Below are 26,229 nucleotides of genomic sequence, written 5' to 3'. Positions count from 1 at the left end.
CGACGCAGTCTCCGTCCAGCGGCGCGCCGTCCATGCTCGACCTGAAGCGGCCATGAGCCGACTCGAGCTCAAGCCATGGCAGACGCAAGAGGAAAGAAAAGAGAAGGAGAGAGAGAAGAGGGGGAGAGAGAGTTGTGGCAGAAACCGAGGGAAGGAGAGAGAGTAAAGGGCAGAGAGACGGAGTTAAAGGAGAGAGTGGGGGCTGGCACGTGGACCCAAATTTGCCGTGTGTCTATTAATGTATAGTTAAATCCACCATCCTACATGGTATATTAAACACACACAAAGGAGATAAAAATAAAATAAGACTGTTCTCGCATTTATATCTATAGGGACGACTGCCTTTATAGCCACCCGTCTACCTGCATAATTCCCCCGCTCACTGCAACGGGGAGAGAGAGAGATGTCGTCAATAGCGTACTGCGCGAGGGAGAAGAAGCCATGCGTGAGGTGGGTCGAGAAGTACTTCAAGGACTGCCTGTGCAACGCCAGGGACGAGGCGTCCTTCGGGTTCGGGATGATAAGCCTGGTGTGCTGGGGCGTCGCCGAGATCCCCCAGATCATCACCAACTTCCGCACCAAGTCCAGCCACGGCGTCTCCCTCGCCTTCCTCCTCACTTGGGTCGCCGGGTCTCTCTCTCTCTCTCTCTCTCTCGCGCGCGCGCGCGAAAACCTTTAGGCTTTTGTCCAATTTGGGTTGCTAGTCATGACGGTTCAAGAAAATCCACTTCTCTCTTCCGACTAAGCTTCGCAAGCTCACTTCACAGTTCGTTCTGTGTTTTGCCTTGACAATTCGGTCATTCTTAGTGCTTAGATCTTGCAAATACCTCGCGCAGATTTTTCTCCTTTTTTAGCTTTCTTGAGAGCCGTACTGAAGCTTTTCATGTGGGATTCCATATGCAGGGACGTGTTCAATCTAGTTGGCTGTCTTCTTGAACCAGCAACGGTGAGTTCCAAGCTGAAAAATTTTCTGCAGACCCAGAAACCAAGAGCACAGAAAAAGGAGGGAAAAATCCAAGCGACCATAAGTTCGTTTAACCCATAAAATAACAAAAGAGGAAAAAAGAAAATAAGGAAAAGGGAAGACAGAGACCGATCGGAGTAATCAAGATCCTGTATACCATTACAATGCATGGGTGGTCCAAGGCCTAAAAATTGGACGGATGTTGTTCTTGTGACGCGCGCGCGCGCACACCCCTTGTTTGGTCCATATCGTGCTTTATCTATCAGATCACCACACCACACCACAGCACGCAGCACGCCGATGCCTGAAGCTTATCCACACCTTTTCTTTTTTTGGTCGAAATTATCCACACCTTTTCACACGGCCACATACACACTTGCTATATTTTACTGCCCTTTTCTTTCCCCCAATTTTTTTTTTTTTGAACAGTTCCCCACTTTAATGCCCGGTCATTTTTTATTACAGCTACATTATATGTACTCGAGTTTAATTGGCCTTTTTCCCTCTCTCTTTATGTCTTGTCCTGCTGCAGTTGCCGACTCAGTACTACACAGCCCTGGTAAATTGCAAATCCTCCAGCTTTACAAGTGTTTTTCTTTTCCTGAATCTTTCAGAAAGTTCTGTGGAATTCTGAAACCCCTGCACCTTCCCCTATGGACCCATGACGCTCGTGACCTGAATATATTGGCCTAGAGTAAGCCGAACCATGGTCAGCCCATAGTTGTAACGTACTCTAGTGTATAGTTACTACGGTTTTCTTTTCCATTTCTCGCAAGAGCAATCGGGAAAAATTGAGACCATCTTCAACTCGTACCTGTGATAGGAACGTGAACTTACTTGAATCTCATCCCTCGACCCAAGGATGGAGATATAGGGGATGCACGCGTGCACTCTGTAGGGAAACCACACTCGTGTATTGAAGCCATACTTGCGTGCTCCCGGTGTAATGAGCCCGACTGCACAGCCGCCCTTAGCTCATATGGTGACGCACAGGGATCCCTCCTCATCTCGGGCTCACATACGCCGGGAGCGCGCAAGATCTGTTTTCCACGAATTGAGTGAGAGAGTAAGCTCGACAGAGACCTCCAAGTTATTGAGACCCCCCCAAGTTATTGGGTACTCTCGGCTTGTAGTTCGCCCCCATACTCCTATTAGCAGTCCCAATACTGGCTTCTTTGAGACCCCCAAGTTTGTTGTTCGCCCCCATACTCCTATTAGTAGTCCCAATACTGGCTTCTTTACATGGCCAAGATAGCCCACGGATCATACAATTTGGACCCTAGACAAGCCCGCGTCGATCGACCGAATCATCTGAAATGGAGGAGGCCCGACAGAAACAACCTTCCCTTATAAACCCTCCTCTGGAGAAATTGTCGGTGGATGTTTCACGACGTATCGTCACGCTTCTTTCCGATGATCCTCTTACTTTTGCCGTCTGTACTCGAACAGCTTTATACCGCGAGCACTGTGGTGTTGGTGCTGCAGAGCCTGTACTATGATCATGTCTACAGTTTGTGGAAGGGCCGACACATCAAGAAACCCGACCCACAGGTGAACATTCTCCATCTGCTTTCCTTTAGTTTCCTTGCCAAAAATGATTTGGTATAAGAATACAATGGACTCTAAATTTTGATCCAATATACAACATGATCCCTAAATTTTCAATTTATCTAATGTAATCTCTAAATTTTAGCTTAATATGTAATGTAATCCCCGAAATTTTGACTTATTCAATATAATCCCTAAAATTTTGATATATATTTAACTTAGTTTCAGAACTAAATAAAATTATTCTTATTGCCCTTTCATTGAGTTAAGTTCATGAATAATATTGAACATTTTCAAATAATTCAAGAATTAAATAATTATGTACCAAAAGTCCGGAAACCATATTAAACAAATTAAAAGTACATGGATTATATTGCAAATTGAACTACAATCCATGACTCACATTGAATGAATTAAAAATTCAAGGATCATGTTACACATTGAGCAAAATTTAAAAACTCTTTGTGTCAACTTTTCCAAATGATTATTTTACTTGAGTGGAGACACTTGGGTATGGGCAAAAAGTCATCTGTTTCTTTGGTGGAAGGTAGTTCTTGAATTACTTATGATGACTACTTGCAGGCTGAAGAGAAGGAACCGCTGAAACCAAAAGCGACGCATCAAATAGGAATCGCCATTCCTGGCGCTGCGGCTAAAGCAACTCCAGTGAAAGCATCTCCGAGAAAAGAATTCTTTTACACGTATGGAGTTTAATTTTCATTGAACTATCTAAGTTAATTCCATCCTACCCAAAATTGAAAGAGGAGTACACTTGGTGTCTGTCTGTCTCCACAGCTCGGCTCGGTCTTTGGCCGGGAGCGGGACGCCGCCGTTCCGGACGTACATCAGGGTGGCGAAGAGCGGCCCGTCCACCGTGCATCTCGACAGCGACTCGTCTTCTGATGACGAGGCTGCTCGGGTTCCGTCCACGAAGTCGGTCAGCAAGCCTAAGCAAATCCCACGATCGGTGAGCACTGATTAAAATCACATTAATCTAGTTGGCTTAACCATGGAATGATTGACGACGACCTATAATTTTTCAAATGTGCACACATCAAGATTCCATTTTTTTTTTCTAATTTTTACTTCGTTATTTCAGGTGGGGTATGGGACATTTCTAGCGTCATCCCTCACTCTACCTCTTCAGAACAAATCTTTCACAGAAGCTCATGTTGTACTCTCCACGAGGAAATTGTTACAAGTATAAGTTGATTTCCTTGATTCCTCAACATTAATTTCTGTAAAATCTTGCCCTAATTGATGAAATTATCTCTCCTAATCTTTCTTTGTTTTTCTATTTTTTATTTATTTTTATTTTTTTTGGGTTCGGTGACTTTATATGATGAAGCAGGAAGGTGGAATAGAGCACAGTGTCTTTGGACAGTGGCTTGGATGGCTTATGGCTGCCATATACATGGGTGGCAGGATCCCTCAGATATGGTTAAACGTATGCTTGATCATCTCATTTTAAATTAATCAATCTGCCGTATCGACACATCAGGTGTTTTCTTGTTATCATATATGTATATGATCCGTCTCGCTTTACTAACGATGCTCTTTTTTTTTTTTTTTTGTCATTGTCTAGATTAAACGAGGGAGTGTCGAGGTGATAACCTTTCACCCTTTCTCAAAATTCTGCTTCCTCTTAATGAATTCGACTACGATGAATCCATAACCCTTTCACTTCGATGTTATTTTAGGGCTTGAATCCTCTTATGTTCATCTTTGCGCTGGTCGCTAATGTTACATATGTGGGAAGGTTCTCTCTCTGTGTGTATACATACAAATTACGTATATGTATATATACACATATACATATACATACATACACGTATATGTAGTATGCTAACAGGTTTTATACGGATATTGCAGCATTCTAGTGAGAACCGTTGAGTGGGAGAGTATCGAAGCTAACATGCCGTGGCTGTTGGACGCGATCGTTTGCGTGGCGCTCGACTTATTCGTATCCCTTCCTCTGAGCTTTCTCTATAACATAAATCAGAGCGTTTTGCCTCGATTGTAATTGTGAAGTTTTACTACGAATCAATTGCCTCCTTAACCAAAATAAAATCAGATCATCTTGCAGTACATATACTACAGGTACTTCAGGAGAAGCGAGAACAGCGACAAGGAAGGCCTCGGACACTACGAGGAAGCCGGCAAGGGCGCAGGATCTTGAACTGCACGTTGGTATGCGGTGTCCGCGCTCGTGCTGGAGGCCGTCATCGACCGTAATAGGATTTGTAGTTTATTGTTTTCTTTCGAGGATATGTGCCTTATTAGTGTTCATTATCTGCCGTCATCTTTGTCTTTCCTGCACCGAGACGTGCACCGGAGAGAGAAATTTCCAAGGATAGAGCGACGGGCCATTTACTTTTTATGCAATTTTAATCTGTGTAATGAAGAGCGCAACTGGGTTTGCTTTCCCTTTACCACATCTACATTTCAGGAAAAATGTCGGAAAAGTTGTAAACTTATAATATTATTATCGATTTAGTTTTAAACTTTTTGACTTAGAATCAATTCAATCATTCAACTAAGTTTAGCTAGATATTGTTAATATAGACGCTAGTTAGCTGACGTGACACAACCAACTCTAATATAAACAACTTTTAATAATTTTTAATAATTCATCTTATTTTTATTTATTTTTCCTCTCTTTTTTTTTCAGTCCCCTTCCTCCAATATCTGGCTAAAATTAGGCAAAAATACTAAATTGACTCTAGATGAAAATATTTAAGATTAAATTGTCACCATTAAAAGGTTTATGACTAAATTGGCATTAATATAATCAGTCTTGGACTTTTATGATATTTCATGTGGAAAGGATTTACAATAAAGAAATCAATTAATTAAACCATAAGAGCAATCATTTCATCCTGATATCATAAATATTTCCATCTTAGATCTTATCCTCGTCCACATTTTCCGAGTCTTCTAGGCCGTCAAAATTCTAATGTGGCCCCTTGCCGTTCCTTTTCAAATTTCCTTTTCAGTGAAATTGAGACAGAACATAATTTTCTCGCTGTTTTCATGGAAAACGTATTCCTGTTGGTGAATGCAAAGGGTTTCAACATCGACAAGAATTATGACATCTCGTTAGGGCTCACATGCACGGGGTGCGTGGAAGATTTGTTTTCCATGAATTGGTCGCTTCTTTGTAATGGCCAAGAAAGCCCACGGTTCATGCAATTTGGACCCTAGACAAGCCCGCATCGATCTACCGAAATACCTGAAATTGAGGAGACCCAACACAAACTTTTCCAATAAACCCTCCTTCGGAGAAATCGTCGGTAGATGTCTCATGGAGTCATGACTCATCGTCACGCTTCTCTCCAATGATGCTGTTACTTTGTTGGCCGTACTAGAACAGCTTTATGCCACGAGCACTGTGGTGCTGCAGCTGCTGCTGTACCATGATCATGTCTACAGGCTGTGGAAGGGCCGACACCCGACCCGCAGGTGAAACATTATCCTTCTCCTCCCCTTTAGTTTTCTTGCCAAAAATGATTAGGGATGAGGACACGATGGGTACTATTCTGCCTGGCGGTTATGGAGACTTAGCATTTAAGCTGGCCAGAACAATTGTGGGAATTTCACCAATCTTTTCTTATCTTAGGCATGAAAGACTATTATACCTGCCTGCCTGGCGATAGCCAATGAATAATCATTGATATAATGTCTACTTTCACCACTGAAAAGCTCCCAAATTCCCCAGTTGGTATTTGTCTTTATAATCGGGTGGGAATACAAGGGTGACGTTGTAGGGTCTTCCACTATAGGGTGCCGCCTGTTTCTTCCCTTTGAGCTTTTATCCCCTTTAGTTTCCTTGCGAAAAATGATTAGGGATGAGGACACAATGGCCCCTAGACTTTGATCCTATATGTAATTTGATTCATGAACTTTTAATTTGTTTAATGTTATTTTTAAAATTTAGCCTAATATATAATGTAGTCCATAAACTTTTAATTTGTTCAATATAATCTCTAGAATTTCGGTACATATTTAATGTGATTTTTAAACTACATGAAAATATTTAATATTGTCATTCTATTAAATCAAACTCAGGAGCAACATTGAACCTTATTGATATAATTCAAAGATTAAATGAACGTGTATTAAGAGTTAAGAAACCATATTAAACAAACTAAAAGTACATGAACCACATTGTAAATTGAACTACAATCTAGGACCACATTAAATAAATTAAAAGTTCATGAAGCACATTACATATTGTGCCAAAATTTAAATACCATTTGTGTCAACTTTTCCAAATGATTATTTTACACCAAGTGTACTTGAATGAAGACACTTGGGTATGCGCAAAAATGTCGTCGGTTTCTTTGGTAGAAGGTAGTAGTTCTTGAATTACCTGTGATGGTTACTTGCAGGCTCGAGAGAAGGAACCATTGAAACCGAAAGCAACACATCCATCGGGAATCCCCATTCCTGGCGCCTCGGCTAAAGCAACTCCAGTAAAAGCATCTCCGAGAAAAGAATTCTATTACACGTATGGAGTTTAATTTTCATTCAACCATCTAAGTTAATTTCGTCCTACCCAAAAAATTGAAAGAGGAGTATGCCTGGTGTCTTGTCCTCACAACTCGGCTCGATCTTTGGCCGGGAGCGGGACGCCGCCGTTCCAGACGTACATCAGGGTGGCCAAGAGCGGCCCGTCCGCCTTGCAACTCGACAGCGAGTCGTCTTCCAACGATGAGGCCGCTCAGGCTCCGTCCACGAAGTCGGACAGCAAGCCTAAGCCAATCCCACGATCAGTAAGCTTTAATTAAAATCGCATCAATTAGTCGCCTTAATTATGTGATCTTTCTAGGATATATTGGTCTGTCCACAATTGAATTTCTATTTAAGGAGTGATTGAAGAGGACCCTCCAATTTTTTAAATGTGCACACATCAAGATTCCATTTTTTTTTTTTTTTTTATTTCGTTATTTCAGGTGGGGCATGGGACATTTCCAGCATCATCCCTCACTCTACTCCTTCAGAACAAATCTTTCACGGAAGCTCATGTTATACTCGCCACGAGGAAATCGCTACAAGTTAAGCTGATCCCATGATTGCCAAACCCTAATTTCTGTAAAATCTTGCCCTAATTGATGAAATTATCTCTCCTAATCTTTCTGTTCTTCTTTTCTTTCTGGTGACTCAAAGCAGGAAGGTGGAATGGAGCACAGTGCGATTGGACAATGGTTTGGATGGCTGATGGCCGCCATATAAATGAGTGGCAGAATCCCTCAAATATGGTGAAATGTATGCTTAATCTCGTCATTTTAAATTAATTAATCTGTCATATCAACATGTTGTGCGTTTTCTTCTTATTGTATATGTAAACGATCCATCTCACTTTGCAAACAAAGCTTGTTGTTATTTGTCGTTGCCCATATCAAACAAGGGAGCGTCAATGTGATACCCTTTTACCCTTTCTCGAAATCATTCGTCCTTCTTAATGAATTCGATTATGACGAATCTATAACCTTTTCACTTCGATGTTATTTCAAGGCTTGAATCCTCTTATGTTCATCTTTGCACTGATCGCTAATGTTACTTACGTGGGAAGGTTCTTTCCCTCTCTCTGTCATTACAAATTATGAATATATACACATGTATAGGTAGTATGCTAACAGGTATTAGACGGATGTTGGACGTGATCGTTTGCGTGGCGCTCAACTTATTCATATCCTTTCTTTGAGTTTTCTCTCTAAACATAAATCAGAGCATGTTGCGTTGATTGTAATTGTGAAGCTCGATACGAATTAGTTACCTCCTCAACCACAATAAAATCAGATCATATTGCAGTATATATACTAGAGGTACTTCAGGAAAAGCAAGAACAGCGACGAGGAAGGCCACGGATACTACAAGGAAGCCGGCAAAGGCGTGGGATCTTGACCGGCACGTTGCTATGTGGTGCTCGTGCTCGAGGGCCATTGTCGATTGCGACTCGGGATTCGTAGTTTTGTATTGTTTTCTTTAGAGGAGATGTGCCTGATTAGTGTTCATAATCTGTCGTCGTCTTTATCTGTCCTCACCTAGTCTATACACTGGAGAGAAATATTTCCAAGGATAAATGCGAGAAGCCCTTTGCTTTTTATGCTATCTTAATCTGAGTAATGAACAGCACAGCTGGATTTGCTTTGCCTTTTCTGGATGGTTAACATCATAAATGAACCATGAACTTCATCTAAACACACATTGTGATTCTTAAATTTTTAATTTGTTTAATATGATCTTGAATTAAGAAAACTACATTGAAAGTTTTCATAAAGTTTAGAGATTACATTGAACATATTAAAAGTTCAAAGACCACATTATATATAATGTCATAATTTATGGACTATTCGTGTCATTTTCACTTCCTGCACAATCAAGAAATCAATTACTTAAAACATAATCTTACCAAAAAAAAAAAAAATTACTTAAAACATAAATGAAATCATTTCATATTAGTGTGCCGTCCTATCGTTGTCATAAATACTTTAACCGTCTGCATTTTTCTGGTCATCTAGGCCGGCAAAAGTCTAATTTGGTCCCTTGCCGTTCGCCTTCAAATTTCGTTTTCAATGAAATTAAAGCGGAACACAGTTTCTCTCTTTTCTCATGGAAAACGTTCTGCTTGAATACAAAAGGTTTCAACATCAACGAGAATATGACATTTTGCTTGGTTGTGTTGTTTTAAGACGCAAATCCTGAAATTATATGTATCGCGATATCTTGTTTATGCTATTAAGATGCCCGATTCTCTAAACTTGAGGATATTGGGAATGATTATGTGCTCCATATGCTACTTTTTGCGCATTTTTTCCATCAAACACTTCATATACAAATTATATATTATGATCGTTCCATTTCACTTTCAGCTTTAGATCAATAGAAGAAAAGAATAGAAAAGAACAAGAACAAAATGATACTTCAAAGCTTTCTGAAGCTTTACAGGAAGCTTCGTGCATCATACGAAGCATCACGCCGAACGTCGTATGTCAACGGAGATTTTTGCCCAGATTTCATGGAGATTCGTCGCATTTCATGCAAAATCACGGGGGTTTCATATAAAATTCACATCGTCCCCTTCACCAATTTCTGCAATCAGTCAATCCGCCTGTCCAATTTCTCCTTCTTTTATGCGGAATCCCGTCTTTCCAGACAAGAAAAACACTGGAAAAATACTAAAACTAGTTCGCTGTTTTTGCCCAAAAATCTCCCACGCAGGCGAAGACTTCTCAAGCTTCTTGTACACTAAACGGCTAGTTTTTCCTGTCACTTGTCATGATTCAGTAAGTTCTCTAGCCATTCCATTCACATAAGGACACAAAAACCTCTTCACTTCTAAAGTTGAACAGAAGCAAATTCTCCTACCAGGAAACCATATCCACAGGAAGCTCTCTTAGTCCATCCAATATCCACATAAATTGCTTGACAATCGACAACATACACAGAGTACAGTACTTAAGAGTTCAATTACCACTCCGAAGAAAGCATGTTTTTGCACTCTTGACCGCGTGCAATTGTGGATCCCCACTTCGTTAATTAGAATTCATTATGAGAGGCAACATCAAACGGAAAGAACTAAGGCACAGCTTTGCAAATATAGCACTTTGTAGAGGAACAATATGCCAAAACATAAAAAAAGAGAGAGATTCATGCTACAAGTTCCAGAATCAATGCACTTCCTCTTACTAGATTACACTTGGGAAAAGAACAAATGTATCACCTTTAAGCACTGTATAGTTACAAAGAAAACACCCAAGACAGGTCCTGTATTCCTTGGTGATGGCAAACAGAATAGATGACACTATAGAAGAAATCGCGTGAAATAAATAAACGGTCACATGCAAATATGAACAGGAAACCAAAGGCAGACATACACGAACATGTCTGCAAAAAGAAAAGGAGTGCCTGATTTATGTGGAACAGGATATCAAGGATTTGTGGATCATATTGACAACCTCTGAACACCTGACTCGAACCTTTACTAGCTAAGCCTCGTGGAGCATGACGACAACTATAAAGAGAGTTAAGAGAAATCATCACCAAGAGAATACAAAGTAAGATCACCAACAAAGCAGCGCGAGAACCACAAAGATTCCGATGAGTAGAAGAAGGTTCTTCAACACGGTATCAGCCTGCTGTCCACGCACAGCTGTCTGCGGAAAACCATGGGCATGACCCCCGTGGAATGTGTTGAAGCCGTATGGATAACCCGAAGTTGTCCCATACACGGTGGCATCTTGAAATCCATGGAATTGCACATTGAACAGAGCAGGGATTAGACCACCAAATGCAGTAGACAGCGTGAAGTTCCCGAACCTAGCATAGGCCATCGGCATGAACCCTCCCATGAAACCAAACCCATAATTCGCGAACTGGTTCGCATCTGGAGGTGGAGCAGTTTCAGGCCTTTGTCCTGACGGGCGATTGGGGATATCAATTCCTGGGTAAGATTTGGATCTCGGGTCCGTCTGGGTCTTCCCCCTTCCATAAAGAGGGACTAATTTCTCCTCTTGTATAAGGGCCTTGCAGACCGGGCATTCATGGCAGTGCGAGTGATGGGTTAGCCACCTATACAGACAGGGCCAACAATAGAGGTGACCGCAAAGGGTCAGGACAGGGTCTTGAGCTAACTCGAGGCAAATGTTGCATTCAAAATCGCCCGCATCATTGCTGCCATTGTCGGAGGAAGCTGCGCTCTGGGCCGGCTTACTCGCCCATTCTCCAGCCCCGCTTTCCATCAAGTAACCTACAAAAACGATCAAGAATGTCCGAGACATTTATGACCACATGTCGCCATGAACAGAACATTCCACATCGTGCGCTAAATAAAGAAAAAGGTCACGAAACCGCAATTGGGAAAGCTTTGTCTTTTCCAGATTTCGAACCGATGACGTCTCCTACATTGAATTACCTCAACAGAATTCGAGAAAAAAACAACAGCGACAACCCCGAAAGCTGAGTTTCTCAACCGTAAACCGCTGCTGCCACATCAGAGACGGACAAAAAATAACAAAATCATCCGAAAGAAGAATCCAATCTCACGACATCGCACGCAAAATCCCTGCAAAACCCGACACTCGGCACGAAATCTCGACACCGACACCGACGCCGCGAAACGGCGAAATCAGGCCCCGCATCACACGCTCCCCAACCCTAATTCCACGCGGGGGAAGCGCGGCGAAACCGATCGATCGACGGACAACCCGTTCCGGGCGATCCCGAAGGCACGACACGCAATCCAACGGAGAAAACGGTCCAAACGGACGCCGACGAATCGGATCGAATCGCCGCCTCAAATCAAGACGACGAAGAAGGAACGAGAAAACGCCACCCAAAAAAACGAAAAAAAAGAAAAGGTAGGGCCGATCGCGGATCGGGGGACTCACCACTGAACGAATCCGAGCGGAGCTCGAGCCCGATCGGCCGGCGGAAGGAGGGGATGCGGGGATCGGCGGGACTCGTCGGCTGCCGAGGCTGTCGAAGAGCTTCGATGGCGTGTCGGCTGATGGGAGGGAGGAAGGAGGGGGAAGGAGGAGGAGGGGAAGAAAGTTCGAGGGAATTCTCGCGACGACGTCCACCCCGGAGAGTCGAGATCTGGCGGGCTGATCTGGCGCGTCCGCGGGGAGGCCGATCGGACGGTCGAGGCCGCTCCCTCGTGGGCGTCGAGTTTTGACTTTGGCTGCTGAGGTAATGTACGTGGGTGGGTACATGGTATCGGGGCCGGCTGCGAAGGAACGAGGAAGGTCGTGCTTTTTGACTCGTGGAGCTCGGCGTAGTATTTTGTCAAGTATTTTTTTTTTTTTTTTGGTAAACTAAACTTAAAATATATGAAACGTCACGTAAAATGATAAAATCTTGGAAAAATATTTCAAAAATATTTCACGAAAAATAATTGATTGGGAAAATATTTTTCTAAAAATAATCATCGTTAGAATTTTTGTCAATTAAGGATTTTTTAATTAATTAATTATTTTAAATGATACAAATTATTATTTTTAAGAAAAAAAATTTCAAATCCTTAATTTTTCGCAAAATAAATGAAATCAAATTAAATTGGCCTATGAAGTTTTATGTGCTTGATACTATCCAGGAATTTTATTTAAATAAAGTTTGATAGAATTTGAAGTAAACAGAAGAATGGAGGAAACGGCGTATATTTTGTATATATGATCCACATGTATTTTACAATGTACAATCACCTATTTATAATACAATGAATGATTTAACTAAGGAAGTAATAAAAGATACAAAGGATTAAATCTAATCTTAGATTGACATAAATAGTCAATCATAATCATAGAAAGTCTTGGATTGATTGATCGCGATCCTCACATATCTCCAACATTCCCCATCAAGCTGGTGGCTTATATATATCTAAGACACCTAACTTGCTCAATAGATATGCATGCTATCTTTGACATAATAGTTTGGTAAAAATATCGGCAGATTGTTTGGTGGTTCCAATTCCATTTGTCCTGATTATCCTTTCTTGGATTTTATCTCAAATGTAACGGCAATCTACTTCAATATGTTTCGTTCTTTGATGAAATATGGGATTTGCTGCAAGTTTCAGTATTGCATCATTGTCACAAAATAAATTTGTTGAACCTTTAACTTTTACATTGAGATCTAAAAGTAAGCCTTATATCCAAACTATCTCACAAACTATTTTGGCCATAGCTCGATATTCAGCTTTAGCAAATGCTAAAGATACAGCCAACTTCTTCGTTTTCCATGAGAGTAAGGACTTTCCCAGCGTAGGCCTCGTTTGGTTCAACTTTGGGGAAATGGCTTTGCATTTCCCCAAGTACCTTTGAGAGAATGAGCATTTTGGGAAGGGAGTTGTGTTTGGAAACCAATTTTTTGTGCATGTTTTGCAAAGCTATTTTAAAGTAAAAAGGAAAATGAAAAAAAGAAAAGAAAAGGGAGGAGAGATCGCGTGGTGAGGGGAAAATTGTGGGGGAGCAGCTAGTGGTGGTGAGGAGGTGGCTGGTAGCGGCGGCGGCAATGGGCAAGTGGCGGCGGCGAGAGGGAGGGCGGCGTCGACCTCAACCCGGCCGCTTGAGGCCACGCAACCTCGGGCGGCGACCACGGCCTCGGGCGACAACCCGTGCGACGCTACCCGAGGTCGCGCGGCCTCGGGCCGCCGCTGGGTCGCGCCCGAGGTCGAGCGACCCGGGGTGTTGCCCGAGATCGCGAGGCCTCAAGCGCGCGGCCTCGGGCGGCCGCTGGGTCGCTCGACTCGGCGACGCCCGAGGTCGCCCGACCTCGGCCGATCTAACCCCCCGTGGTCGATCTGGCCGCTTGCGGCTGAGCGCCACCCACCGCGAAGCTTGGCCGAGCAGCAAGTCCACGGAAGTCCAAGGAAGAGCGCCGCCCACCACCGCAAAGCTTGACCGAGGAGAAGTCCATGGAAGTCCAAGGAAGAAGATGAACAGTATTTTGGAGGGCAAAATGGAAAAAAAAACAATTATCGATAAGGGCAATATTGGAAAGAAAAAAGTTCATTAAACCCTAAACTAGCATCCCGAAAATGCTGAAAGCCCAAAGTAGGTCCGGACCTGCTTTGGGCTTTCAGCATTCCGAATGCTGGCATTTGGGAAATGCAAGCTCAAAAGTGTAAACCAAACACCAAATATTTTCCCCAAGGGGCTTTCGGGACTGAAAGCCCCTTGGGAAAGCTGAACCAAACACCCCCGTAATGCAGAAACCAGTGATTGATCTCCGACTCATAGGACATATGGCATAATCCGTGTCACAATAAGCTGTCATTTCTAGATTGCAATCTCAAGAGAGAAGTATTCCAAACCCTAGACATTTCTTTAAATATTTTACAACCTTTAAGGCTGTATTCATATGAGACTCCTTTGGTTTATGCATAAATTAAGTGTCTGTATTGCATAACATATGTCCAATCTAGTCAATATATGAGTTTCCCCACAAGCCTCTGATAGCTGGATGGATCTTTGAGTAGTGGGTCATCAATCTCAAAAAGATGATTTGGTGTCGTAATCAACCGTGGTTAACTAGATATTTTGTTCAATAGGGATGACAGCTAGCTTACATCCTAATAACCCTATTTCAGATATAATCTCTAACCCAATTTTATGTTGGCTGAGAGAAATCCCTAAGTCTGAGCGAGCAATCTCAATACCAAAGAAATATTTGGGTGGTCCCAAGTATTTGATATGAAAAATAAAGTGTAGATACTCTTTAAAGCTCTTGATTATCAATTCATTGTTTCCCATACTAAGACGTCATCAACATAGATTATCAAGTAGATTGATGACATACATTTTGTCCATGTAAAGAGTGCATAATCGTGCTTGAACTGCTTGAAACTAATGGCTTGAGGGTTGTGGTGAACTTTGCATACCATTGTTAAGAGGCTTGTTTGAGTCCATATAAGAATTTTCGGAGACGACACACTTGAGACTCCCCCTATCGCCGTAATCCCGATGGAAGATCCATGTATATTTCTTCATCAAGATCTCCATGAAGAAAGGCACTGTGAACATCCATTTTATACAACTTCCAATCTCGAAAAGCAGCAATCAAAAGGAACGAACGAAGAGTGATATCTTTTGCAAATGGGGAGAATGTCTCGTGATAATCAAAACCCTCACATTGCGTGAAGACTTTTGCTACTAACTGAGCCCTATACCATTCAACAGATCCATTAGTATTGTATTTGATCTTATATACCCATTTGCATCCAATTAGTTTTCAATGAGCAGGTAAAGGTACTATGTCCCATGTTTGATTTTCTATTAAAGCATGCAATTCTGCTTCCATAGCCATATGCCAATGAGGATCGCGAACTGCTTCATCATAGGATGATGGTTCTATTTCTTCGGAGATACGACTAATGCAGCACATATGTTCCATAGACAAATGATTGAATGAAACATAAGAGGAGTTAGGATATGGAGTACCTAATGAGTTGAGAGAGGCACAAACATAATCCTTGGTCCGTATGGGTGGTCAAGTAACTTGGCTTGGACGTCGAGGGGGAACATAGCCAGGTATCGGGGCTGGCTGCGAAGGAACGAGGAAGGTCGTGCTTTTTGACTCATGGAGCTCAGCATGGTATTTTGTCAAGTATTTTTTTTTTTTTTTGGGTAAACTGGATTTAAAATATATGAAATATCACGTAAAATGATAATATCTTCGAAAAATATTTCAAAAGATATTTTAAGAAAAATAATTGATTAGGAAAATATTTTTCTAAAAATAATCATTGTTAGAATTCTTGTTAATTAAGAAAATTTTAATTGATTAATTATTTCAAACGATACAAATTATCGCTGTTATAATATGTAATATATTTTTATTATTCTAAATAGGATCACAATATTGCATTCCCAATAAATTCCGATTTATCGCCCAATTTATTACCCATGTGTATTACGTGATATTTGCCTGTTAATATGTTACTATAACGGTCTTGATGAAAGATATCGGCAACGTAATAAATGGAATAAAAACGCCAGGTTATCTAGTTCAAATGCTATCACTACAAAAAACACACCTTCGGGTTTGAGGGGCATTGGCTAGTAGAATAGGACATACAGATCTAGTGTTCCCCATATTGCAGATCGATCGTGCTACGTGGATCCGTTCGAGGTTTTGAGGTTTTCTGCTTTTTGCAGATTTCATCAATGGCGGGTTTGAGGGGCATTGGCTAGTAGAACAGGACATATAGATCTAGTATTCCCCATATTGCAGATCGATCGTGCTACGTGGATCCGTTCGAGGTTTTGAGGTTTTCCGCTTTTTGCAGATTTCATCAATGGCTGGAGGTATGTTGATCTTTACGTTTCTGCAGATCGATCCCGAATTCTATATGAATTTATCTGTGATTAATAAATCGAGATCGTCAGGTTTTAGTTTATATTTAATCTATCAATTGGTATCAGAGCATGTTTACAATCTCTGCCTTAGTGAAATTTTTGGAATTTATTTTCATTGAATTATGCGTGGGTCAATTCGAATTTCTATACAGCTTGGATTGGAATTTAGAATTCCGGCCAAATTCCGGCGACCCACCGCGCGATAATGGATCTGCATGATCACGCCACCGTTAGGAAGAAAAACCCTTAAATTTTTCGGCATATTACTGATCGTTGGAGGTTAATCAGGTGGTGAAATTTTGGTGGTTAGGGTTTTATAGGGCAAATCGTTTTTAGGCTTAATTTTGGTCAATACATTGGTCATTTTTGCCGGATCTTGAAATTTTTCGTACGTCTCGACGTTCTCAACCCATCAACCAATTTGGACAAACATGGACTGTGGAAGGAGACCTAGGCAGCGGAACAGACCAGGTCACGGTGGAAGAGAAAGGCCGAAAGAAGGCCTTGGGTGCGTGCGTCGCATGAGCCCAAAGCGTTGCATGCGTGCCTATGATTTCTCATTTCTACTCCTCCACATTTAGGAAAATTGCAATTATGCCCTTGCTCGCATAAAATTCTAATCCCCCCGGGCATGAAAACTTACGATTTTGCCCTTTTTGGGCATAAAATTCATGTTTTACCCCTTAAAAGTAAAATTCCAATTCTGGCCTCGCGTGCAAAATTCCAGTTTTACCCCTTTTGCACGTGATTTTACTATTATACCCTTATGGGCAATTTTGTGAATATTTGTTCATAAAATTAAATGTCTAGTGATCTATATATATTTAATTAATCAAGGTTAGCCACATCATCTTTGATTATATTAAATTATATACGTTAAGAGCCTTTGGATTACATATAGTCAAAGACAATAATTGTGATTAGTCACATTAATATTATGAATTTTATCCCACAGGAATTTTCAATATATTAATATGATTAATTAGGATGAAATATTATTTTATCTTTCTTAATTTACCCACAGGGATTAAGGAAGGGAATATAATTTGATAGTTTCATCATGAAGTAATTATGAATCAATTTAAATTAGAAATTTAGCCCACTAGCAGTTTTTGATGTTATGTGATTCATATTTTTATAACATGTTTTACATTGGTAAAATATGATTTAAGTTTATTTGCCTCAAATATAAGATACATAAGTTTTCTTTGATTACGATGCAGTCTTACAACCTACGATTAGTTCTGCTATAATTGTTCCAAAGCTTAATGGAAATAACTTTAAAGAATGGAGGAAATTAGTTCTTCTTCAATTAGGGTGCATGGATCTTGATTATGCTCTAAGGTCAGACAAACCACCTGAACCTACTAAGAATAGTACTCATGTTGAATATACTGAGAATAGTACTCATGCTGAACATACTCGTTATGCTCAATGGGAGCAGTCTAACCGTCTTAGTGTCATGTACATAAAGACAAAACTCTCTGCTAGCATTTGTGGTTCAGTCATTCGACATAACAATGCCAAGAAATTGCTAGAGGCTATTGATGCACAATTTGAGTCTTCAGAGAAGGCACATGTCATGGCCCTAATTATGAAGTTCTCATCATTGAAGCTTACTAGTGTAAGAGGTGTGCAAGAGCACATCATGAAGATGAGAGACATTGCAGCTTAGCTGAAGAATCTTGAGGTTGGGATATCAGAATACTTTCTTGTATACTATATCATAAATACTCCCCCACAAGAGTATGTTCCTTTCAAGATTTCTTACAATACACATAATACTGGAGGCTATTGATGCACAATTTGAGTCTTCAGAGAAAGCGCATGCCATGACCCTAATTATGAAGTTCTTATCATTGAAGCTTACTAGTATAAGAGGTGTGCACGAGCACATCATTAAGATGAGGGACATTGCAACTCAGTTGAAGAATCTTGAGGTTGGGATATCAGAATCCTTTCTTTTATACTATATCCTAAATACTCTCCCACAAGAGTATGCCCCTTTCAAGATCTCTTACAACACACATAATACTAAATGGTCAATTAATGAATTCATGACCATGTGTGTTCAAGAGAAAGAGAGGCTACCAATGGAGAAAGGAGAAAGTGCTCATATGGCAACACAAGATAAGTATAAAGGGCAAGACAAGCAGAAAAGAAAAGGTAAGATGCCTCTACCTCCCCAAGTTGGCATTAAGAATGAATTCAAGTGCTTTTTCTGTAAAAAGAAGGGGCACATGAAGAAAGATTGCGCCAAATTTAAAGCCTAGCTCAAAAAGAAAGGTAATCAACTTGTATGTGTTTGTTATGAAATTAATATGGTTGGTGTGAGTCACAACACTTGGTAGATTGATTCTGATTTTATAATCCACATTTCAAATTCCTTGCGGGGTTTTCAGAACCAACGGAAATTAGTGGAAAGTGAACAAGACATCTATTCGGGAAACAAGACTCGCTAATGTGTGAAAGCTATTGGGACATGCAAATTAGTTCTCAGTAGTGGTTTTGTTTTAATTTTAGAAATGATCTTTTATATTCCTAGTTTTTCTAGGAATTTAATTTCAGTTTCAAGACTTGTACCTTTGGGATACTCCTTTGAATTTTCAAATTCAACATTCAATTTATCGTATAAATATGAAATTGTTAGGAGTAGTATTTTGTCTAACGGTCTCTTTTGAATTAATTTACAATACAATGCCATTAAAAAGATAGGGTCGATTGCTGATCGGGGGACTCACCACTGAACGAATCCGAGCGGACTCACCACTGAACGAATCTGAGCGGAGCTCGAGGATCGGCGGGGCTCGTCGGCTACTGAGGTCGTCGAAGAGCTTCGATGGTGTGTCGGTTGATGGGAGGAAGAAGGAGGGGGAAGGAGGAGGAGGGGAAGGTTCGAGGGAATTCTCGCAATGACGTCCACCTCGAGAGTCAAGATCTCGCAGACGAATTTGGCACATCTGCGGGGAGGTTGATCGGACGGTTGAGGCCGCTCCCTCGTGGGCGTCGAGTTTTGACTTTGGTTGCTGAGGTAATGTACGTGGGTACATGGTATCGAGGCCGGCTGTGAAGGAACGAGGAAGGTCGTGCTTTTTGACTCGTGGAGCTCCGCATAATATTTTGTCAAGTATTTTTGTTTTGGTAAACTAAATTTAAAATATATGAAACGTCACGTAAAATGATAAAATCTTGGAAAATATTTCAAAAAATATTTCACGAAAAATAATTGATTGGGAAAATATTTTTCTAAAAATAATCCTCGTGAGAATTCTTGTCAATTAATGAATTTTTTAATTGATTAATTATTTCAAATGATAAAAATTATCACTTTTAAGAAAAAAATTTAAATTATTAATTTTTTGCGAAATAAATGAAATTGAATTAAATTGTCTGAGGAAGTTTTATGTGCTTAATACTATCTAGGAATTTTATTTAAATAAAGTTTGCTAGAATTTGAAGTAAAGAGAAGAATGGAGGAAATTGCGTATATTTGTATATATGATCAACATGTATTTTACAATGTACAATCGCCTATTTATAATACAGTGAATGATTTAAGTAAGGAAGTAATAAAAAAGATACAAGGAATTAAATCTAATCTTAGATTGACATAAATAGTCAATCATAATCATAGAAAGTCTTGGATTGACTGATCGCGATCTTTGCATATCTCCAACACTCCCCCTCAAGCTGGTGGCTTATACATACATACATACATACATACATACATACATACATATATCCAAGACACCTAACTTGCTCAATAGATATGCATGTTGTATTTGACATAATGGCTTGGTAAAGATATCAGCAGATTGTTCAATGATTCCAATTTCATTTGTCCTAATTATCCTTTCTTGGATTTTATCTTGAATGTAATAGCAATCTACTTCAATATGTTTCGTTCGCTCATAAAATATGGGATTTGCCGCAAGTTTCAGTGTCGCATCATTGTCACAGAATAAATTTGTTGACCCCTTAACTTGTACATTGAGGTTTGAAAGTAAGCCTCATATCCAAACTATCTTACAAACTATTTTGGCCATAGCTCGATATTCAGCTTCAACAAATGATAATGATATAGTCAACTTCTTCGTTTTCCATGAGAGTAAGGACTTTTCCAACTTCATGCAGAAATCAGTGATTGATCTCCAACTCATAGGACATATGGCATAATCCGTGTCACAATAAGCTGTCATTTCTAGATTGCAATCTCAAGAGAGAAGTATTCCAAACCCCTGACATTTCTTTAATTTATTACGATCTTTAAGACCGCATTCATGTGAGACTCCTTCAGTTTATGCATAAACTGAGTGGCTATACTACATAACATATGTCCGATCTGGTCATGGTAAGATATATGAGTTTCCCCACAAGCCTCTGATAGCTGAATGGATCTTTAAGTAATAGGTCATCAATCTTAGAAGACAATTCAGCGTCATAATCAACCGTGGTTAACTAGATATTTTGTTCGATAGGGATGACAGCTAGCTTACATCCTGATAACCCTGCTTCAAATATAATCTCTAACACAAATTTCCGTTGGCTGAGAGAAATCCCTAAGTCTGAGCAAGTAATCTCAATACTAAAGAAATATTTGGGTGGTGCCAAGTCTTTGATATGAAAAATAAAGTGTAGATACTCTTTAAAGCTCTCGATGGCTAATTCATTGTTTTCCATAATAAGTACGTTATCAACATAGATTATCAAGTAGATCGATGACATACCTTTTGTCCATGTAAAGAGAGCATAATCGTGCTTGGACTGCTTGAAACCGATGGCTATAAGAGTCGTGGTGAACTTTGTGTACCATTGTCAAGAGGCTTGTTTAACGTCATATAAGGATTTTCGGAGATGACATACTCCAGACTCCCCCTATCGCCGTAATTCTAGTGGAAGATCCATGCATAATTCTTCATCAAGATCTCCATGAAGAAAGGCATTGTCAACATTCATTTGATGCAACTCCCAATCCCGAAAAGCAACAATAGAAAGGAAGGAGCGAATAGTGATATCTTTCGCAACTGGGGAGAATGTCTCACGATAATCAAAACCCTCACATTGCATGAAGCCTTTTGCTACTGACTGGGCCTTATATCGTTCAACAGATCCATTAGTCTTGTATTTGATCTTATACACCCATTTGCATCCAATGGGTTTTCGATGAGCAGGTAAAAGTACTATGTCCCATGTTTGATTTTCTATTAAATCATGCAATTTTACTTCCATAGCCTTCTGCCAACGAGGATCACGAACTGCTTCATCATAGGATGATGGTTCTATTTCTTCGGAGATACGATTGATGCAGCACATATGTTCCGTAGACAAACAATCGAATGAAACATAAGAGGAGATAGGATATGGAGTACCTAATGAGTTGAGAGAGGCACAAATATAAGCCTTAGTCCATGTGGGTGGTCGAGTAACTCGACCTGAATGTTGAGGGGGAACATAGTTAGATGTAGAATATGACATTTCCGAATTAAATTGTGGAGACGATAGTTCTGACGATGGATTAGAATTTGCTTCCATGGGCATCATAGATTCATCAACCGAATGACTTGGGTTGGATGGAGGACCCGCGGTGACTTCCAACTTAAGAGAAGATGTCGAATGTTCGGAGGCTGGATGAGCATATAATGTGGAGCAAGGGACAAATCTTCCTTAGATAGAAAACGTCTATGATGAAGGTTCAGGCTAGAAGGCTCGGCTGAAGAAGCCTCATCTTGAAAAGGAAAAATCTCTTCATGAAATATGACGTCTCTACTTATAAAGAAGTTGTAAGTGCTAGTATAAACACCTAGAGGGGGGGTGAATAGGTGTGAAGACAATTTTTCACAAAAAAAAATAGTAGAAATACTTTACTTTTGAAACTGAGTCTAAAGAACAACAAACTTTAAGCAAGTTCAGACTTTAACAGTTAAATAGAACTATGAATAAAATAAAGGAGTTCAGGGAAGAGAATAAGAACACATAATTTATAGTGGTTTGGCTTAAATCAAGCCTACGTCTACTCTCCCATGCTAATAGCCTTCTAGCTGGATTCCACTATACGATCAACAAAAGATTACAACTTTGAGTGCAAACACTCGGTGGTAGATCACACTATCTCACTAAGTCACTTTTTTTATATTTCTCTCACGATCACAAACGTTTAAGCTCACCAAAGACAAGTGTATAATCGAAGTTCGCTCAGACTTTGGAATTATAAATTCTACACTACGTTTCTTACTTGCTCATTGATCCTTGGTCTCCTTAAATACTCATCCACTTCCAAACTAACCTTTGGACAGTATCTAGAAGATCATCTTCCAATCTACCCATTGGACAGATCTGTATCAAGAAGATTTAGTAGCTGTTGAGTGATAGAAGTAGAATCCCAAATTGATTTTGATCGCCCATATAAACAAAATCTTGGTTTCCATAAGTAGAGTTTCTTCATATAGAAAGTTCTTGTCTTCAATATCCAATTGTCAATCAATTAGATTTGAGTCAATCAAATCTATCTTAATGTAGAATACAAACCAAATCATTAGCCGTTATATGTTTGGGGCTTGTGTTACGTTTTGTCAAGTTGTTTCGTTCTGAACATGCTTTGTTCTAAATCTGCTACATTCTGAACTCGTGTCTCATTCTGGATGTAAAGTCTGAGAGTGTTATGTCGAAAATAAAATCTGAGTGTCTTCAGTCTGAAGTAGAGTTTGAGTGTCTTTAGTTTGAAATAGACTTTACAATCTAGATGTAAATCTGAACATATTCTGCTTCTGAACAGATTTACCCTTAAGGTCTAGACACAGTCTGAATAAGTTCAGCTTCAGTATAGAGTCTATCTTCTTATTCTTCCAAGTATAGACTTTCATAATATCATTTACATGTTCTATCATCTGCATAGTCTATTACTCAACATTAAATATGTTAGTAACTTTTGATTTATTTTGTCATCTTCAAAATGTTATAAGGGATTTCCCTAACAGAAGTTACCTTTCGATGGCTTGAAAACACGATAAGCCTTTTGAAGAGTTGGATACCCCATGAAAATACATCGTCGGGCCTGAGGACTCATTTTATTATGGCGACCAAGGGCAATGGCATAACATAAACATCCAAAAACTCTAAGGTGATTAATTTCAAGCTTCTTACCATAATATACTTCAAAAGGAGTTCGTCCACTGAGAATTCAAGTTGGCATGCGATTGATCAGGTAAACTGCCATGACCACATGATCTCCCTAAAAAGCCTTAGGAATGGATGCTTGAAATTTAAGAGCTCGTGCGACTTCTAAAATGTGACAGTGTTTCCTCATTTTTGCCCAGATGCTACAGTAGCCATTACCAATCTATCAAGCCCAAAGCTCCCCGCTCCCTTTGTCAACTCCACTGAAGCACCACCAGAGGAGAAGGCTGCAAGACTCACACCCTCATGCACGTGTTTAGCTATAGAAAATCATTGATTCTCCTCTTGGATGGCCAAATGATAGATTCGACCGAGTGACAACGCAGGATCCATCGCAAGAATCTGTGATCGGAACAACGAAAAAGACTCGATGAGGATGAGTAAGAACCTCGTCACCTTCTCTCTTTCTTTAATTTTTTTTTTTTTTGGTATTGTCAGAGAGTAGCTTTGGGCCCTTCAAGGTGCTCCTCAACTGCCTCAAGCTCGTTCCACAGGGCCAAGAGCCGATTGAAGCAAGTGGTAACCGAGAGTTTCCCTTACTTTAGTTCGGATAGGACTTGCGTGATTGTAAACAACCTTGCCCGATCTAATCGTCCGTACATCTCACGTATGTTTTCCTAGTCTTCAGTGGGTGGAAGTCCAACCGCAATGTCGAGGGCAAGGCAATTCCTGATCCAAGTGCGAACTAATTGGTTGCACTTCTGCCAATGTCTTTGGAGCTGCTCATCGATCGAGAAGGTGGTGGCTTTGTCAAGGAAGCCATCCCTGTCCTTCGTGACAAGGGCTCGTCGGAAGTCTTGAGCCCATGCATTATAGGTTTTCGGTCCAGTAAGCTGCATCGTGATGAGCTGTAGCTCATGTCTGTCGGCTAGCGATGTGTAGGAAGTCTTGAGCCCATGCATTATAGGTTTTCAGTCCAGTGAGCTGCATCGTGATGAGCTGTAGCTCATGTCTATCGGCTAGCGATGTGTAGAGCGGATCACCAAGCTTGGGGCGACCACTGCTAGTGACTGGGAACATGTACGGCGGAAAAACTAGTCCAAAAAATAAGTAGGGATTGCTTGGTATGGATCCGGATCTTTGACCTAACTTTGTTTGACATGATTCTTCAGTTGAGCCAATCTCTCGTGGTGAATGGTTCTGCGCGCTGCCATTGTTTTGGGCTCCAAAGCTCAAGAGCCTTTCCTCTCTAGACGAGCCATATTGGTATGGTTAGGCCCATGCTTGCTTTGACCCAATGGCCCATGGGCCCTGGACAGGGTACCAGTGGACTGGCGACCACTAAATTGGCCTAGAGATTTGGGTTGAAATGGGAGCGAGAATGCCATCAGTAGAATGTTGGGAATGATCACCACTGAGATGCTAAACAAGAGGCTGTTGCTCTCCGATTGAATCAATCTATTCTAACAAGGCTGGTTTTGTGGTGAGGTAGGTCTCTCCTCCATGGAAGAACTGTCGATGCTTTTATCTTTGGCCATGGTATCAAAAAAATATGAATATCAGTACGGTTTGCTATTTTGTTTTGCAAAAACAATCCAAAGGATGAGAACCGAAGGCAATTCAATGGATGCGAAAGCTAGGTCAGGAAAAGTTGCTCTGATATCATGATAGAATTTGAAGTAAAGAGAAGAATGGAGGAAACATCGTATATTTTTCATATATGATTGACATGTATTTTACAATGTACAATCACCTATTTATAATACAGTGAATGATTTAACTAAGGAAGCAATAAAAAAGATACGGGGAATAAAATCTAATCTTAGATTGACATAAATAGTCAATCATAATCATAGAAAATCTTAGATTGACTTATCGCGATCCTCGCATATCGTTAGAAGATTGTTTAGAGTGGGATTTGGTTTATAAATAAGTTTGGTGCCATTTCTTTTTTTTCTTTTTCTTTTTTTTTTTGTCTTTCGGTGTAATTTACAAAGATATACCTTATGGGATAAAAAAAATTAAACTCCTTTTTGCTGTAGAATATATTATCTTTATGAAAAAGTCGCATTGGAAATGGAGTGCATCATATAGTTTTTCTTTTTCTTTTTTTATCGAAAAAGAGTACGAGTGCCTCATAAATTATGACGGTGTGCGAATGAGTAAATCACGTCTGATCAAGAACAGAACATCGTAAATATCAATTCCTTTTTTAATTACTATGGTGTTGATCAGTCCTCATTTAGAACGGAATGTCTTAAATTTGGATTTTGACACAAAAATTTACAAAGGTTTACCATGGTATGTAATAAATAGGAGTGAGTATGATCCGAGTGGACGATTCTCACTATAGAATCAAGAACCGCCTATTAAGGGCCGGTTTTGAAAAATTGAAACCAATAATCACTTATTGATTCCATAAATCCACCTAAGAACTAGATTGCCGGACCAGTCTAGTTCAATTCTTGGGTATCGGATGAGTTTATGGAATCGGTCCCATCAAGCTTTACACACTCATTGTAACACTTCCGACAAGCGAAAGTAAAGCAAATATTATATAATATTATTAATTGCAAGATTAGTAAAAAGATTGGACTCATATTAAAAGTTTAGAGTTAACGCTGTGAGTCGATGAGCGTTGAGCTTGACAGTCAACGTCGTGAGTGAAAGATAGAGACACGACTCATACGAGGTGAGAATAAAACAAGACGAGCACTTGGTTAATGAGTGTTGAGCTTCGGCTTA

General features: G+C 40.2%; 2 protein-coding genes and 1 pseudogene across 4 annotated transcripts; 2 read left to right on the top strand and 1 right to left on the bottom strand.

The window, feature by feature from the left end:
* The first annotated feature begins 290 nt into the window (after positions 1-290).
* On the top strand, positions 291-4,944 carry LOC104419776 (probable vacuolar amino acid transporter YPQ1). 3 transcript variants are annotated; one of them, XM_039302721.1, is made up of 12 exons: positions 293-630; positions 904-946; positions 1,497-1,523; positions 2,414-2,515; positions 3,095-3,213; positions 3,308-3,479; positions 3,612-3,713; positions 3,861-3,959; positions 4,098-4,118; positions 4,213-4,271; positions 4,385-4,475; positions 4,587-4,944. In XM_039302721.1, the coding sequence occupies exons 1-12, from the start codon at positions 404-406 to the stop codon at positions 4,689-4,691; spliced, it is 1,167 nt and encodes a 388-aa protein (XP_039158655.1). In that variant the 5' UTR covers positions 293-403; the 3' UTR covers positions 4,692-4,944. The 3 variants fall into 3 exon arrangements, with proteins under 3 accessions (XP_039158656.1, XP_039158655.1, XP_010029841.2); XM_010031539.3 differs by having other exon boundaries at positions 296-630; positions 3,864-3,959; XM_039302722.1 differs by lacking the exon at positions 1,497-1,523 and having other exon boundaries at positions 291-630.
* A 1,896-nt stretch (positions 4,945-6,840) lies between these two features.
* On the top strand, positions 6,841-8,419 carry LOC104420050 (annotated as a pseudogene).
* A 1,745-nt stretch (positions 8,420-10,164) lies between these two features.
* On the bottom strand, positions 10,165-12,132 carry LOC104419774 (E3 ubiquitin-protein ligase RNF185). Its single transcript, XM_010031537.2, has 2 exons — positions 11,905-12,132; positions 10,165-11,264 (listed from the first exon to the last, which is right to left on the bottom strand). Exon 2 carries the CDS (start codon positions 11,254-11,256, stop codon positions 10,579-10,581), a length of 678 nt encoding a protein of 225 aa, XP_010029839.1. The 5' UTR covers positions 11,257-11,264; positions 11,905-12,132; the 3' UTR covers positions 10,165-10,578.
* Between the last annotated feature and the right edge of the window lie 14,097 nt (positions 12,133-26,229).

The sequence above is a fragment of the Eucalyptus grandis genome, chromosome 9 (genome assembly GCF_016545825.1).
Source record: "Eucalyptus grandis isolate ANBG69807.140 chromosome 9, ASM1654582v1, whole genome shotgun sequence".
NCBI classification, from domain to species: domain Eukaryota; kingdom Viridiplantae; phylum Streptophyta; class Magnoliopsida; order Myrtales; family Myrtaceae; genus Eucalyptus; species Eucalyptus grandis.
Note: the sequence above shows the minus strand (reverse complement) of the source record. Positions and strands in the feature narration are given on the sequence as shown.